Source organism: Pyxicephalus adspersus, chromosome 12 (genome assembly GCF_032062135.1).
Source record: "Pyxicephalus adspersus chromosome 12, UCB_Pads_2.0, whole genome shotgun sequence".
Taxonomy (NCBI): domain Eukaryota; kingdom Metazoa; phylum Chordata; class Amphibia; order Anura; family Pyxicephalidae; genus Pyxicephalus; species Pyxicephalus adspersus.
The window spans coordinates 41,194,881-41,209,281 of record NC_092869.1 but is presented as its reverse complement, the minus strand read 5'-3'; the positions used below and the strand labels follow the sequence as shown (position 1 = coordinate 41,209,281).

Sequence of the window (14,401 nt, the reverse complement as noted above, 5' to 3'; positions counted from 1 at the left end):
CACAGGAAGTTACAAGAGCAATGGATTTTTGTGGCAGCATCAACAGTTACTTTTCTTTACTTGTACGGAAAGCATTAAATTCAGCCACCCCATCTTTGGACTGGTAAGCAACATTTTTGTTCTTTGCATCCATCCTATTTTAATAGTCCATAAGGCAGTTCAAAAAAATAATCTCATAGACTAGTGAACATTTTTAGGTGGCAGCATCATTTTGTATATCTGTAAGCATTCATGTTTTGACGTTTCTTGTTATCAATTAATTAAAAAAACTGCTTTGTTTGCAGGGTTTATTATCCTCCCAAAACCAAGCGAATTCTCCAAGCGGAACTGTAGTATAGCCATCACACTACCGCTAGCGAAACATAACACCACAGGACCAGACGTAATGACAGAGGAACCAGGAGCTAATCGGCAGCCACAGAACATCAATTTTAGACCAAAAAAAAAAGTAAAATGTCAGTTGTGGGATTCTATAAAAAGAAAAAAAAATACTACAGAACACAAAAATTCTAACACATTTATCTCTGTGGAGAAATTCCTTCTGCTTGGTTCTTTGACTACTCACCCGAGAGTTACTTCACAAAACACCAATATATATGTATATATATAAAAAAAACTTAGACGTTACCGTGAAATTAAATAGTTCATTCCTTCTCGCTTTATACTTTTCAACTTTAATGTAATTTAATCTTTATAAATATAATGTAAAATAAAAGTGTTTATTGAAGAAAAAAAAAACCCCGGTAATTTTTAGATGGTTAAGAATTAATTCACCATTGTGTGTATTGCACTGATTATTATTATTATTTTTTAATTATAACCTACAAAAGGTTAGTTGAGCGTCTGGAATGCACTTGATATGAAAGCGAGTCGTGATGCTGACTTGGATCGTAATTCAGGAAGATGCAATTTATTATTTTTTTTGTTCTTTTTTTCATTAAAAAAAAGAAAAATGTTTGCACTTACGATAGTTAAAAAAAAATTTAAGTTCAAAACTTATTTTGGGTGTTCAAAATAAAATTCCCAGGAAAAAAAAAAAGGAAACTTGTTGTGAAAGATAAATATACTTTGTACCTATTAAACATTTATTTTAATATTGTGGTTTCTAATGCCTATGTATTATATGTATAAATAATGTAATTCAGTGCTGGGCTTCGAAGGGGTTTGATCATTACAATTTAGTCATTTTCATTATTTGAAAATAGTGATTTCTAATTAAAAAAATACATATTAATATTAAAACTTTTTGGCATATGCAGTCTTTGTTTTCTTGGTCAGATGAGATTTTTGCTGTGCTGACAAAATGTGTTTTTTTTGTTGCGCTCATTTTACAATTTCAAAAGGTGTTCTGACGTCAAAACGTTAAAATTTTACAAGCTGCTGGTGGAGGGGCAAAGAAATCGGGACAGAACTCTTCGATTGTGTTAAGTCATCGACCACAATAAAGATGAATATTCACGACTTGAGGTTTTAGAATTTTTAGTTTCCTTGTTTTTGGTTTTTTCCCCCCTCAATCGACACAATTGCACACATTTCAGATAATCAATTTGTCTTTCTTTTCAACCACAAAATTTTTTTTTTATATGTATAACCCCACCCCCCACGTGACTTTCAAACCTCTATTGCATACTTTCTTTAGAACCGGTATGCAGGTACAGAGGTACTAAACTAAAAGCACCTTCCACACCGGTGCTAGGTTTTACCTAAATGCTTGGCAGCACCTAAGGCCAGGGTATATTTGTTTTCCTAGTTTTGGATCATGGGTCCCCCTCACTTGTGGAAGAAAGCATTGTATAAACTTTGCAGTGCCATTTGCAGTAAGAAGTCCTACCCCAGGGATAAAGCTGGTCCTCCTGAACGTTTACATAAAAAAAAAAAAAATATGAAAAACTTGTGTTACCTTTATGCTGCTGCTTACCCAGGACACTTTTCCAGTGCTAATATTAGGTAGCCGGGCTCGCTCCCTATGCAGCTGCTGTCATTGCACTGCTGTATGCAATTACAGGTAGTCCCCGAGTTGAGGACATCTGACATATGGACGACTCCTACATACGAACGAGGCTTCCCTGCTCCCTCGTGTGCAGGACGGAGGCTTGATAAGACTGAGCTCTTCTGCCAGGTCTAGTAACTCTTTAATGACCAAGACAAACTCTGCAGTTGTTTCTTTTTACATATCAAATTACAGCTTGCTCCAGAAGTTAATGAATGTCTGGGCTCCATAATATTTATTTTTGTTGCTTTGTTTGTGATTAACTCACAGTGAGGATTTTATACAGTACCTGACACCATGCAACCTAATGATATGTTGAGACAAACATCTGTCCTAATTTCATTTATTAAAATAATGTACCTATTCCTACTTACATACAAATTCAACTTAAGAACAAACTACAGTCCCTATCTTGTATGTAACTCAGGGACTAGCTGTATGTGATAGATTGAGCGTTCTATAGTAAAACGACGACCTGTCACTGTGGCACTTTTGTGTTTATCTGTCCAATAATTCTCTGTATCGGTCTCCATGTTTTACACCATGTTCTGTAGCATTTATATACGTCTGGATTCAATTGTTCGTGAAGCTGGCCTACAATTAAAATGTAAGTTGAAAAAAAAATATTTAATTTGATTTGTGTTCATAGTTTAATTTTTGTAACGTTGAAACGGTAGGAACATTTATATTTATAAATGCAGCCAGCTAGCTATCATGGCGTCATGGTGGGTGAATGTTTCTGTGGCTCATTAAACTGACACATTCACCTCATGATGGATCTGCTTCTTCAATTGGGGAAGTTTATGTACGTGGAGGTTTCTTCCCGGGGCTAATGTTTAAAATAGGAACGAAATAGAGAATTTGTTTTTTATCTTTCCTACCACACACTGAATATTTACAAAAACAATGCAAACGGGATCGGTGATATAATAAATGATCACGAAGCTGCGACCTAACTTTCTATAATTGAGATGAGTACATAGGTCAATAATTTCATGGTAACATTTAATTGAAAAAGGAATTTTACCAAATCATTTACAGTTTGTGTATCAATATAAAAAAAACAAGCAAAAATTTTTAAAAGGGGGGTTTCCAATTTTAAAAAAAACTTGCATCATTGTAAGACGCAGACCAGGAAAGTAAATGACAAGTTTTAAAATGTTTCTTTTATATTTTCATATCATGAGAATTAGTATTTTTGCAACAGAACACAAACACCTACCTGTCTGCACAAATATTCATTAAACTGAATAGTGCCCTGCAATGCCTTGGAACTTGGCCATGACTTCTGTTCCTTACTATGGATGGGCCTGATTTATTAAAGCTCTCCAAGGCTGGGGAAGATACACTTTCATCAGTGAAGCTGGGTGATCCAGCAAACCTGGAATGGATTTCTAAAAAATAATTTGCTATTTGTCCGCAAATGTTTTCAATCCTGGACCAGATCCATTCCAGCTTTGTTGGAAGGTAGGGGCGGATTTTTGAGATGTTGCGTAGGTGAAAGTGACTGGACCTTGAAATGTTCTGAATATGGGGGGTAAATGAGAGGGCCGAGTCAAAGGTGATACCAAGACAACGTGCCTGAGGAGAGGGCCGAATAATATAACATATATATACATATATATAATAATTAACAGTGTTGTTAACAGTTAGATATATGTCAGCTCTAAAGCGTACTTACCTTGGAATCTATGTACTTGACACTTGGAATTATCGGTAGCTTCCCATGGTTTCCAGGGAGTGGGAACACGGATTGAAACTTCAGCGAAGGGAAGGAGACCGGCTTGGTCGAAGATGGGACGTTAAATTTTGGCAACTCCACTGGGTAGGCAGGACCGTGATGGTGGAAAGGAAGATCCGGGATGGTTTTTATCCCCTGCTTTAAAATAAAATTATCTTTGTTTTTAAATGACAAGCGTTGCATGCCTCGTGGTAAGGTATTTCATGTTTTTCACAATATCAAATAGATCAATAATTAATAAAAATTATTATTATTACACAGTATTCATATAGCGCCAACATATTACGGAGCGCTGCACAAAGTCCATAGTAATGTTGGGCTCACAATCTAATGTCCCTACCATAGTCATATGTCTTTTAATACAGTCTAAGGTCAATTTTGGGGAAAGTCAATTAACCTAACTGCATGTTCTTGGGATGGTGGAGGAAACCCATGTAAACAGGGATAACCTGCAAACTCCATGCAGATAATGTCATGGCCGAGATTCCAACCTGGGACCAAAGGCCAGAGTGCTAACCACTGAGCCACCGTTCTATAGTCACAGATAGGCAGGTGTATGATTGAGCATGGTGTTTACTACCCCTTTGGATGCTTTGTGAATGTCTATAGCGTGTTGCTGACATTTGGTATGTGGACTGTCCGGAGCTGACTTTCTGAACTTTTTTAACATGTGGGAGCTATACTCACTATATACCGTATTTTTTGCCGTATAAGACGCACTTTTTCTTCCCCAAAACTTGGGGGGAAAAGTTAGTGCGTCCTATACGACAAATGTGTTAAAAAAAATATTTAAAATATTATACTCACCCGATGCCCGATCCTGCGTGTGTCTGGCTGCAGCGTGTCTCTCTTCTCTCCTCTGCCAGCATCGTGTTTTCTCCTGTCTGTAAAGCAAAGCGAAAGAAGCCGGCACAGCGCCACCTGCTGTTCCCTGTCCTAACTGCCGTACAATAGAAAAAAAGCACAGAGTGATCAGAAGGGGAATTTGAATGACAGAGTGATCAGAAGGGGAATTTGAATGACACAGAGTGATCAGAAGGGGAATTTGAATGGTACAGAGTGATCAGAAAGGGAATTTGAATGGCACATGAGTGATCAGAAGGGAAATAATCTTTCAGAATCTTTTTTTCTAGATTTTCCTCCTTTAAAATTATATGCGTCTTATATTCCGGAGCGTCTTATACGGCGAAAAATACGGTACACAGCTCACAGTATATTAGTGTGGTGGCCAGTAGGAAGAATTCCTCTTACATTGCTAGTCAGTGGGAAGATTGTCACCCTTACATTTCAAAGAGATCATTGGTGTCAGTAAACCTGACCTGAGAGGCACAAACTGCTCATTGCTCCATGAAGCCCCGGCAACCTCTGGAGGAACCCTGGTTGAGAAACACTTCTCTAAATGGACCAGGCATTGCAAGAACTCAGAACTACCATACTATTTGTCCCTCACTACCCTGTAGAGAGATTTAGAAGTGCCCGGGGATTCAACGGCAGCATACAAATGAATAGCGGCTCTATCTTTTTAAATTCATAGAAAAAAATAGACCAGTACATAGCTACATCTCCTACTGTGTTCCAAAACTTTGACTACCTTCTAGGAAAACAGGGATTGGAGTCCTACGCAGACACAAAGACTCATCAGGAAAGGAAACTAAGGTTATATGAGGAATATGATTTTCCTTAATTTTCCATGGCAGCATACAGATGGCAGATAGTAAGAAAGCACTCGAGGGTCACCAATAAATTAAATATTTATACCTCCAAGACCATAATCACTGTTATACTAACAAGATCATAAAGTTGTTCTCTGCCCCTTAAAGCAGAAATCCATTTGGTAGAGTGTGTTGTTACTTTTACTTTAGGAAAGACTATGGCCCTATAGGAATAATTTTCACTATGTAGTCTGGAAAACGTTCTTGTTGACCTTTGTTCTTGTTTACTGGACTTATGAAAACTTGTTCTAAATACCTAAAGATGATAAAACCTGCAGCCCGGACTTCCTATGTCTAGCTGGTGAACACACAACCAAAATTGTAGAATAGGCCCAATGCATACTTCCAGTCCAAGTAATAAATTGCAGAGAGCCTATAGAAGAAATTGATCACTTATGTCTACCAGCACAGACAGAGATTGGTGGAGTAGAACCATTTGGAAAGAATCTTGCTTTATAATGTGTCATTGGGCTCATCGGAATGGTCCGCTCTAATGTGACTGAGTGCTGCACTTAGCTGAGACGAATGCAGTCACCAATGGAAGCATGACCCATAGAAAGCATGACCTCACCTGACCCATAGAAAGCATGACCTCACCTGACCCATAGGTGAATAAGCAGAATTAGAGATTATGGGCTTGACTTAATAAAGCTCTTCAAGGCAGGGGAGGATACACTGTTATCAGTGAAACTAGGTGATCCAGCAAACCTGGAATGGATTTCTTCAGCAAATGTTTTGAATCCTGGACCAGATCTATTCCAGGTTTGCTGGATCACCCAGCTTTACTGATTAAAAAGTCCAGAACCGACCCATTTTCTTTTGAATCCTAATTATGTGAAAATAATATTGAATAAAAATCATGTTCCCTATACAATACATTGACGGCTTGATACAGCAGGGTAAGGGAATTGTGATCAAATCTAACTGATGGGGCAAGGTAAAGGGAGGTGCAAGGTAAGGCATAGTATGGGCCTTTGGGGTTAAAGGGGCAGATCCACTATTCTATGAGAAATTAAAGCCTTGCATCCAACCTGTATGCTGCTATGGAGTTCTTTTTTGCAGGATGAGTGCACCAGCACACAAGAGTACAGGTTGCTGTCCCCCCTTCCCCAAAGTGCACACCAAAATAGATTTGACCCCTTCCTATGGTGACTAGATAGACTTGGCAACTGATAAGAAGAATCTGGCAACATTACCTCCATAAAGTGGCAATCCCCCCTTCCTTTTTATTGCCTAGCTTTTGTAAGAGGGACGCCATGACAATTGTTTAACATTACCAACATGGATTGGAGGTGCACAGGGTTGCTGGGCCAGATCTCTGTATCCAGACATCCTAAGGAGGGGTCCAGATAACTGTACTTTGTGTGCAGTGTTATCCTTAAATTTGAAGACCACCAACACCTTTGTAGCTATACAATTCTCTCATATTGTTTTCTCTGATGATATATAGCTTACTATGTACACTTGCTGCCCACTCAAGTGTCTGTATAGGTGACTATATATTGCTAGTGTTGGTCATCAGCAGATGCGAAAATCCTACGGATAACTTGGTTGTTAATTGCTGCTATTTCATTGTCCAGGAAAGCAATGTTGTAGATGCTACAAAACCAAACGTGTGCAATGAGTCTAAAGGTTACTAGTCCATTGAAAAGAGTATGGCTGACACGGAAATGCCAATGCTATAATAAAAACAGAAACATTGATATTATTAGCCCAGCACTATGCATTAAGATTGGACGTTTTCTCTGTTACATCCATACTCAGGATGTTTCATTCTGATCTACAGTAAAATAAATATGGCTGTTATTCTTTGTGAAGTTTTGTGTTAGGTTTAATATTATTACGGTGTCATCGGCCTGCCCTATCTTCCACCTGAGCTTTATATTTCATCGAACAAGCAGCAAATTTTACCTGCCTTCTTCCTTGCCCAGCAATCCGCATCAAATAACTCATGGAACCTGCAGTGTTGGATTTTTCGGCCATCTGGAATTTTCGGGAAAGACTGTGCTTCTCTAATGTCCTGAGGATGGAACATCAGAATCGTGAGGATGACTGTGGTAAAAAAACTGGATAAGTACAAGCGCAGTGGTATTTCAGTACTATGAAGGGTGAGGGCAGGGGAGGAATACAAGATCTGGCTCTTCCATGTACTTGAGAAGTGAACAGACTAATAAAATATTCAGTGTTCTCCCCCAGACCTTTTTAGCTGGGTGCACCACCCGGCACTTTTCAGTAACCACCCGGCTGTTTTTGAGTGGTTACTGAAGAGGCGGTGGGTGGCAGCCCCTGTACTGTGACCCTACAACTTCTTCCCACTCGGCTTAAAAACATTTCTTAACACTATTATACGAATGTTGAGCAATAACAGCTAATGTCAGTACAAATTCACTTATAGGCTTTTCTTTCAACCCCATGAATACAGAAAAATACCAGTTGATTTGTCTGACATTAAATGACCTACTAACTTTCTAATTGGGCTGAAATCCCCATAGTTATTACCAGTCTCACCTGCCTGCTGGACTACAAACTACAGCCATGTTCCTCGCATGCATACATTTTTTATATTTTTTTCCCCCCAGCAAAACAAGACTGCTGCTTTAATTCTCAAGAGCCTGCCTGTCTGTATGTAGAGAAAGAGCTCTTGGGAGATGTACATTATAGGGTGTGCCTATAGGAACTGAGCTCTCAGCAGCTGCTCCTGCAAGAATTTTACACCTATGAGATATAATCAGTGTCTCAGCTGATGTTACGGGGGGTAATAAAATCTATTTCTCAGTACAGAAACAAAAAACATAATGCTGTGACATGCTCTGAAGGAAGGTATTGGAGATGGGGCTGTACCATGGCAGTATGCTGCCGAAAAAGGCCACGGCACACTGAGTAAAAAAAGTCATTCTGCCTGTAGCAGCCAGCTAGGCTCCTACTTGGTAAGCCTTACAAACCAGTGTTTCCCTGACATTGAAATGTTCAATAATTGTTAAGCACTCTGCCCATTTTCTGTCCATTGTAATTAAAAAGCAATAGTAGAGTTCCACAGACACGTGAACAGAAATTGTAACAGAGTGCTAGACAAAGCCAAAATATATTGAGCTAGTCATTTTTTATTTTTTGCATTCCCGCTAGTCATGATCCTCAACACACAAACCCTGGTGCTCAGTAAAAAAGTGGATTCGCAAAAACACACCACAAAAAACGTGCACTGGGGTGCCACTGTGATCCCCATTGTGACCACCCAGGTTCCCCAGACCCCCAGGTGCACTACGCTGCTGACAGGGTCTGGGTACTATAACCACCCAGGTGAAGATGAGTGGGCCTACTAGCCCGTCTGACTGAAATCAAACAGGTTACTTTCTCTGTGGGTTGGCCAAAACCTTCCCACCAGATATTTGGGCAGGGAGCTCTGCGGAAGCGAGATTCACAGGGAAAGCGCTTGACCATAAGGCCAGAGCAATTCCCAGACATCAGGGCCGACCCATAAGGGGACGACTCCATCGTCAGTGGTCACACAGAAACCCCACAAGTGACAACATAAAAATATAAGTGCTCAATGCATAACACACTTAGCAGGTTTTAAAAATTGCCCATCTGCACTAACCGCAGCTAATGCAGAATGAAAGCAGTGCTAAATCAGCTTAATGTGACTTGCCAGTGTACATTAAACAGTGAGTCCCCCATAACTCAAAGGTACCCCTGGGTCGATACGCCAGGGGGATGACACCTAACGTGATTCAGCGCCCCCAGGCGTAGTGACGAGACCATAGCTTTCTTCACCTCTTCACAGTGGGCTAGGCTGCTTTCCGGCAGCTCCTTATCCGGGCAGGCCCCATGCCTTTCCCTGGCCAGACCACACTGTACAGGCGTACTGAGCCACTGCATCCTCCCCTGAAAGGAATACCAGACCGTTCCTCTCCTGACACTGATAAGAACAGATACTACACTTGATCTTAGCCAAAAGGCCGAGAAATATTGAGCTAGTCATGCTATACCTGGATTCTGCAAAGTAAGAATGCTGGAGAGCCTGTCCTGCGGTGATCCGTTCCTCTGGGTCGTACTCCAACATGGCACACATAAGTGAGATGCTGTCCGCTGAGAGGCCTGGCAACTGTCGGCTGATCCCTGTTCCTTTTTTTGATGGGAAATCAAAACTCATTGCTCTTGATCTGCAAAAGGAAAAAGGTGTTGTATAGTATAAACAGGTCATTTATCTGCTCAGTGCTGGAAAATGTTCGGCCTGATTTATAAAACTCTGGAGAGCATAGACTATTATGGGAGAACCTGGGTGATCCAGCATATTAAATGAAAAAAAAACGAGTCTTAAAATGCACTATAATGCTTCCTTTCAGCTTCTATAACCTCATTTACATCATTGGTGACAGTTCAGGCTCTGCTGACTAAAGCTACGTACACACGTCAGATTTTTATCGCCCGATAATCGGCATCGGCCAATTATCGGGCGAAAATCTGCCGTGTGTACAGTCGGTGTCGTCCATCGTCCGGACGACCGACCTGCCGGATCCTTGGACGATGGACGACAGCCGATCCTAATGAAAGGGAAGGGGAGAGCGCGCAGCAGGGTGCCGCTCCGTCGCTCTCCCCCTCCCCTCTCCATAGAGCATGAACGGTGCTGTATGTACAGCACCGTTCATGCATCGTGCACTCCCTTGTCGTTGGAAAGGATCGTGAAAGATCCTTTCCAACGACAAAAATTGGAAGTGTGTACGCAGCTTAAGAGCAACACAATTCCCTTGACAATGCAAATGCTTTAGTGTGCTTATCTAGGAAAATGTTACTTATCTGCAGGTAGGAGATAAACATGCCAGGTTCATCTTACTCCTCCAAGAGCCTGATATCTGGGGAGCTTCCGTAATGTGAAGTAATACAATTACAAAACAAAAGAAATAAAAATCTGAACGTAGAGTACGGCATTATATCCGCATGAGCCATGCGAGGCTCAGTTCATAAAGCAAACAGCTAAACAACACAGAAGAAATAAATATATGGAAATATTTTACCTGCCAAAAGGTTTATATTTCTATCCATTCAGACCTGAGATTTACAAAGCTTTTCCATACAACACAGTTCTGTCTGGCAGGGCAGGGGATCTGTTTTTTCTTCAATTAGCTAACACAAATCTTCTCTTACCCCCAGCAAGGGACTGGACATTAAAAGAAGAAGCAGCAGACAGATAAAATCTGCTTTCCCCTATTATCAGCAGGTTCCTGTTGGGTTATGAACACTGCAGCAAAAATCTTACTGGTTTCTTGTACGGCTTTTTTTTGCCCTAATCTGATGTCACCTCTTGTTTTATTAAGGTAACATCTCCCCTCCTATTGTGTGTTACTTCCCTACCTACTGGACTGTAAGCTCCTCAGTGCAGGGTCCTCTCCTCTTCCTGTATCACTGTCTGTATCTGTCTGTAATTTGGAACCCTTATTTAATGTACAGCACTGTGTAATTTGTTGGCACTATTTAAATCCTATTTAATAAAAATAATATTAAAATAATAATAATAATATATGTGTTTAATATAGATTTATATGCCTTGTGGCTAGTATAGGTATTGTAGCAAGGGTTAATGTAATTGATCAAGCAGGTGATTAACCCTTGCTAGAGCCTGCCTAGTGACCTGACTTTTTCAATTGAAGTTAAAGCGGATGGCTCGATTAAGCTGGTCCTTCCCACAATTTGGTCCCATGTCGTCCTTGGATTCCTCTTTGTTTCGGCACTGAGGAAGCGTCGGGCGCCACCATCTTCGTTGTCCACTTCTTTCTTCCTTGGTCTTCTTGGCATGTCTTCCAATCTCGCACTGCTCAGGTGTCCTACTGTAAAGGGGAGAAAAAAAGAGAGCCGATTCCCACTGCGCTTGTGTGAGATCAGCATCTTTTTTCCTCAATAGAAAAAATGCCCCTTCTGCGTATGTCGGAGATTAGGTCATGCGCAGAAGGAGCATCCGGAGCCTCTCAAAATGCGTGACGTAGGTAACCCGAAAGGCTCTTAAAGGGAAGGTGCTGCACCTATTTTTTTTTTTTTTTTTTAAAGGGTGTTGCATTTAAAAAAAATAAGAAATAATTACCATTTTTCCTTTACATATAAGGGTAGGTCACCATTCAACCCCACAGCCTCTAAGTGGATAGTGAATGAGCAGTAGCAGACTGATAAGTTTGCTTTCTGCTCCTTTTGATCTCATCCCATTCCCCATATTTCTGCTGCTACTGCTCATTCTCCCACTCTACAGGAAGTACTGATGGGAAGTCAAATTCAGTTACCAAAGCTATTTGCACATAAGCAAATGATGAGGTGGATCATAGTACATACATTATTTTTATTATATTTATTAAGCTTTTTTATAGGGCATCAAAATATTACCCAGTGTTCTGCAATAAAAAGAAAATGTGAAAAGAGGACTTGATTCCTAAAAGCAAACCACAATGGTTTGGGGTCGGGTTTATCCTATTAGAGTAACATGGCTTTAGGTGTAATTAGGGAGTTGGCAAAGCAGCAAGTGTCTGGTGACCCCTGACCCTTGACTTTTCAAGCCTAAATGTAATTGGTTTATTTTACATTTTTTACCTACGACTTATAAATTTGTTTTATCCAATATATATTTACCTTTCTTTGACCTTTTATTAATCCATTATTGCCTTCTCCTGTCCCCTCCTATAAATTATACTGATTGCTGTTGGTGATTTGTATATCAAACAACCTCCTTGTTGGAGCAAAAATAACATCTGACCTAAGTAAGCACACTGAAATAGTGATTGAGTCTTTTTCATATCCTGGGATAAAAAGTTGGAACACTCCTTTAACTATTAGTTTAAACAACAATTACTTTGCTTACTGTTTAAACTTTTTGAGCACAGCTGATGTTGGTGTACCAAGGACATCGTGGATTTTGGATATCTGATCCAGTTCGTTTGAGCCAGGAAAGAGAGGATGGAGCCTGAAATGTAGAGAAAAATAGACCATTTATGGTGTTATTGTACTTAGAAACACACACACACACACATGTGCTTCTGGCTTTCACAACTCTCTGCTGAGTTTTTGTTGACACAGTCAGATGGGAATGCTGATCCGCGATGCTGGCATAGGCCCCCTCTACATCGGCCAGCACTAGAGAGGGTGCAGGGAAGCTACAAACTTTACATCAGTGCAGGGGGTCATTTAGAGAAGTAACAGTACCATCTATGTGCTGATGACACTTAAATCTATCTGTCCACCCCGACTTGTCTCCTTCAGTCCTGGATAAGGTTTCATGCTGCCTTGACAGTCTTCTCATCATGGATGTCTGACAGAATTCTGGATAAAACAGAACTCATCATCTTACCCCCCTCAAATTCCAAATCTCCCCCTGACATATTCCTAACAGCTAATACCACTGTTATTCAGCCCTCCCCTCAGGCACGTTGTCTTGGTGTCACCTTCGATTCTGCCCTCTCATTTACCCCTCATATTCAAAAAATTTCCAGGTCCTGTCACTTTTATCTCCAAAATCCGCCCCTACCTGTCCCCAGAGACCACCAAACCCCTTGTACACGCTCTTATCATCTCTCGTGTGGACTACTGTAACCTCCTCCTCCTTTCTGGTATTCCTCTAACTCGTCTTTCTCCTCTACAATCTATTATGAATGCTGCAGCCAGACTCACCTTAGAATCAAATTCAAGCTCCTGTGCTTTGCCTTCACATGCCTCCATAGTTCTTGTCCCACTTACATTTCTGACCTGATAGAAAAATACTCCCCCTGCCGCTCTCTCTGCTCCTCCAATGACCTACTAATGACTTCCTCACTCACAACCTCATCACACGCACGGCTCCAAGACTTTTCTAGAGCTGCCCCAACTCTCTGGAATGGTCTTCTTCGTCCTTTTTAGCTTGCTCCTACTTTCTGCTCCTTTAAAAGAGCACTCAAAACCCATCTTTTCCAACACACCTACCCTTCTGTCTCTTGTAGTCACCACTCCCTATCTCCCCTCTTATTGTGTGATACTTACCTTACCTCTTAGAGTGTAAGCTCTTTGGGGCAGGGTCTTCTATTCCCGTGTCACTGTCTGTGTCTGTCTGTCATTTGCAACCTCTATTTAATGTACAGAGCTGTGTAATATGTTGGCGCTATATAAATCCCGCTTAATAATAATATTAATAATAATAGGCATGTGACAGGACTATATCCTATAATAATAAATCTTTTTTTTCTTATGAGGTGCAGAAAAAACTAAATGCAATAACTAAGTGTTCAGGTGCTCTTTGTCCAATGAGAAAAGGACTTGAACCCTGAATCTCTTGGGACGCAAGGTTCCTGACACTTATGACACTCCATATCCATATCAAGTGAGAGGACCCATAACCGATGAACCGCCCTACTCCACAAGGAAGACGCTTAATAGTCACATATCCTTCCCAAGACCTTGTAGATCTCTAGTCCACTGATAGCAAGGCAACTATCGCTTTAGGAAGGAGAGAACTTGTCCTGATAGGAAGAAAGGAACGGATATATCCCTGATAAGGACACAAATGGCAATGGTAACTTGACATAAGCTAGCCTGAAGCTGGGCTTTATATCATCAAGTATTGACATAAATCAGTAAACTGTCCTTGTTAAACAGCCTGAAACGTAAGATAACATTATCACTGTATATAGAAAGAAGAATAAACCTATTTATCCATATTGAGTTTAAAATCAGTTTGCAGCTTCTGTTGTGCTAGTGACATTTTCTAATAGAACAGCGCCCTCATGTGGTCAGATTGTGTTAGATGTTAAACTAAAGGCAAAGTTGTTTTGGTGAGTGGTGAGGGAAAGGAACAGCCATCAGCGTATTGCTGTTTGTATCCCTGTTATTATTACTTTTAAACAAGATTTATATAGCGCCAACTTGTTAGCGTTTGCTTTCTCTAATCGTCCAGATCACCAATGTCAAGGGGTCTGAAAGTGAGCATATTCGGATTTGCAACAAGAAAGAAAA

At 40.5% G+C, this 14,401-nt stretch overlaps 2 protein-coding genes and 1 pseudogene across 2 annotated transcripts in view; 1 reads left to right on the top strand and 2 right to left on the bottom strand.

The window, feature by feature from the left end:
• WDR20 (WD repeat domain 20) overlaps positions 1-1,258 on the top strand; it is a 36,461-nt gene extending 35,203 nt beyond the window's left edge. Inside the window, exon 4 of the mRNA XM_072428605.1 lies at positions 285-1,258. Coding sequence (XP_072284706.1) covers positions 285-338 — 54 coding nt within the window. The 3' untranslated portion in view covers positions 339-1,258. The remainder of the gene's footprint in view (positions 1-284) is intronic.
• Positions 1,259-3,539: 2,281 nt separating this feature from the next.
• The window catches only part of MOK (MOK protein kinase), a gene marked incomplete in the record, with an annotated part of 24,949 nt that continues 14,087 nt past the window's right edge, over positions 3,540-14,401 (bottom strand). Inside the window, 4 exon segments of the mRNA XM_072427861.1 lie at positions 3,540-3,869; positions 7,355-7,463; positions 9,430-9,603; positions 12,282-12,383. Of these exon segments, the coding sequence (XP_072283962.1) occupies positions 3,657-3,869; positions 7,355-7,463; positions 9,430-9,603; positions 12,282-12,383 (598 nt within the window).
• LOC140342760 (U2 spliceosomal RNA) lies at positions 9,298-9,411 on the bottom strand (annotated as a pseudogene).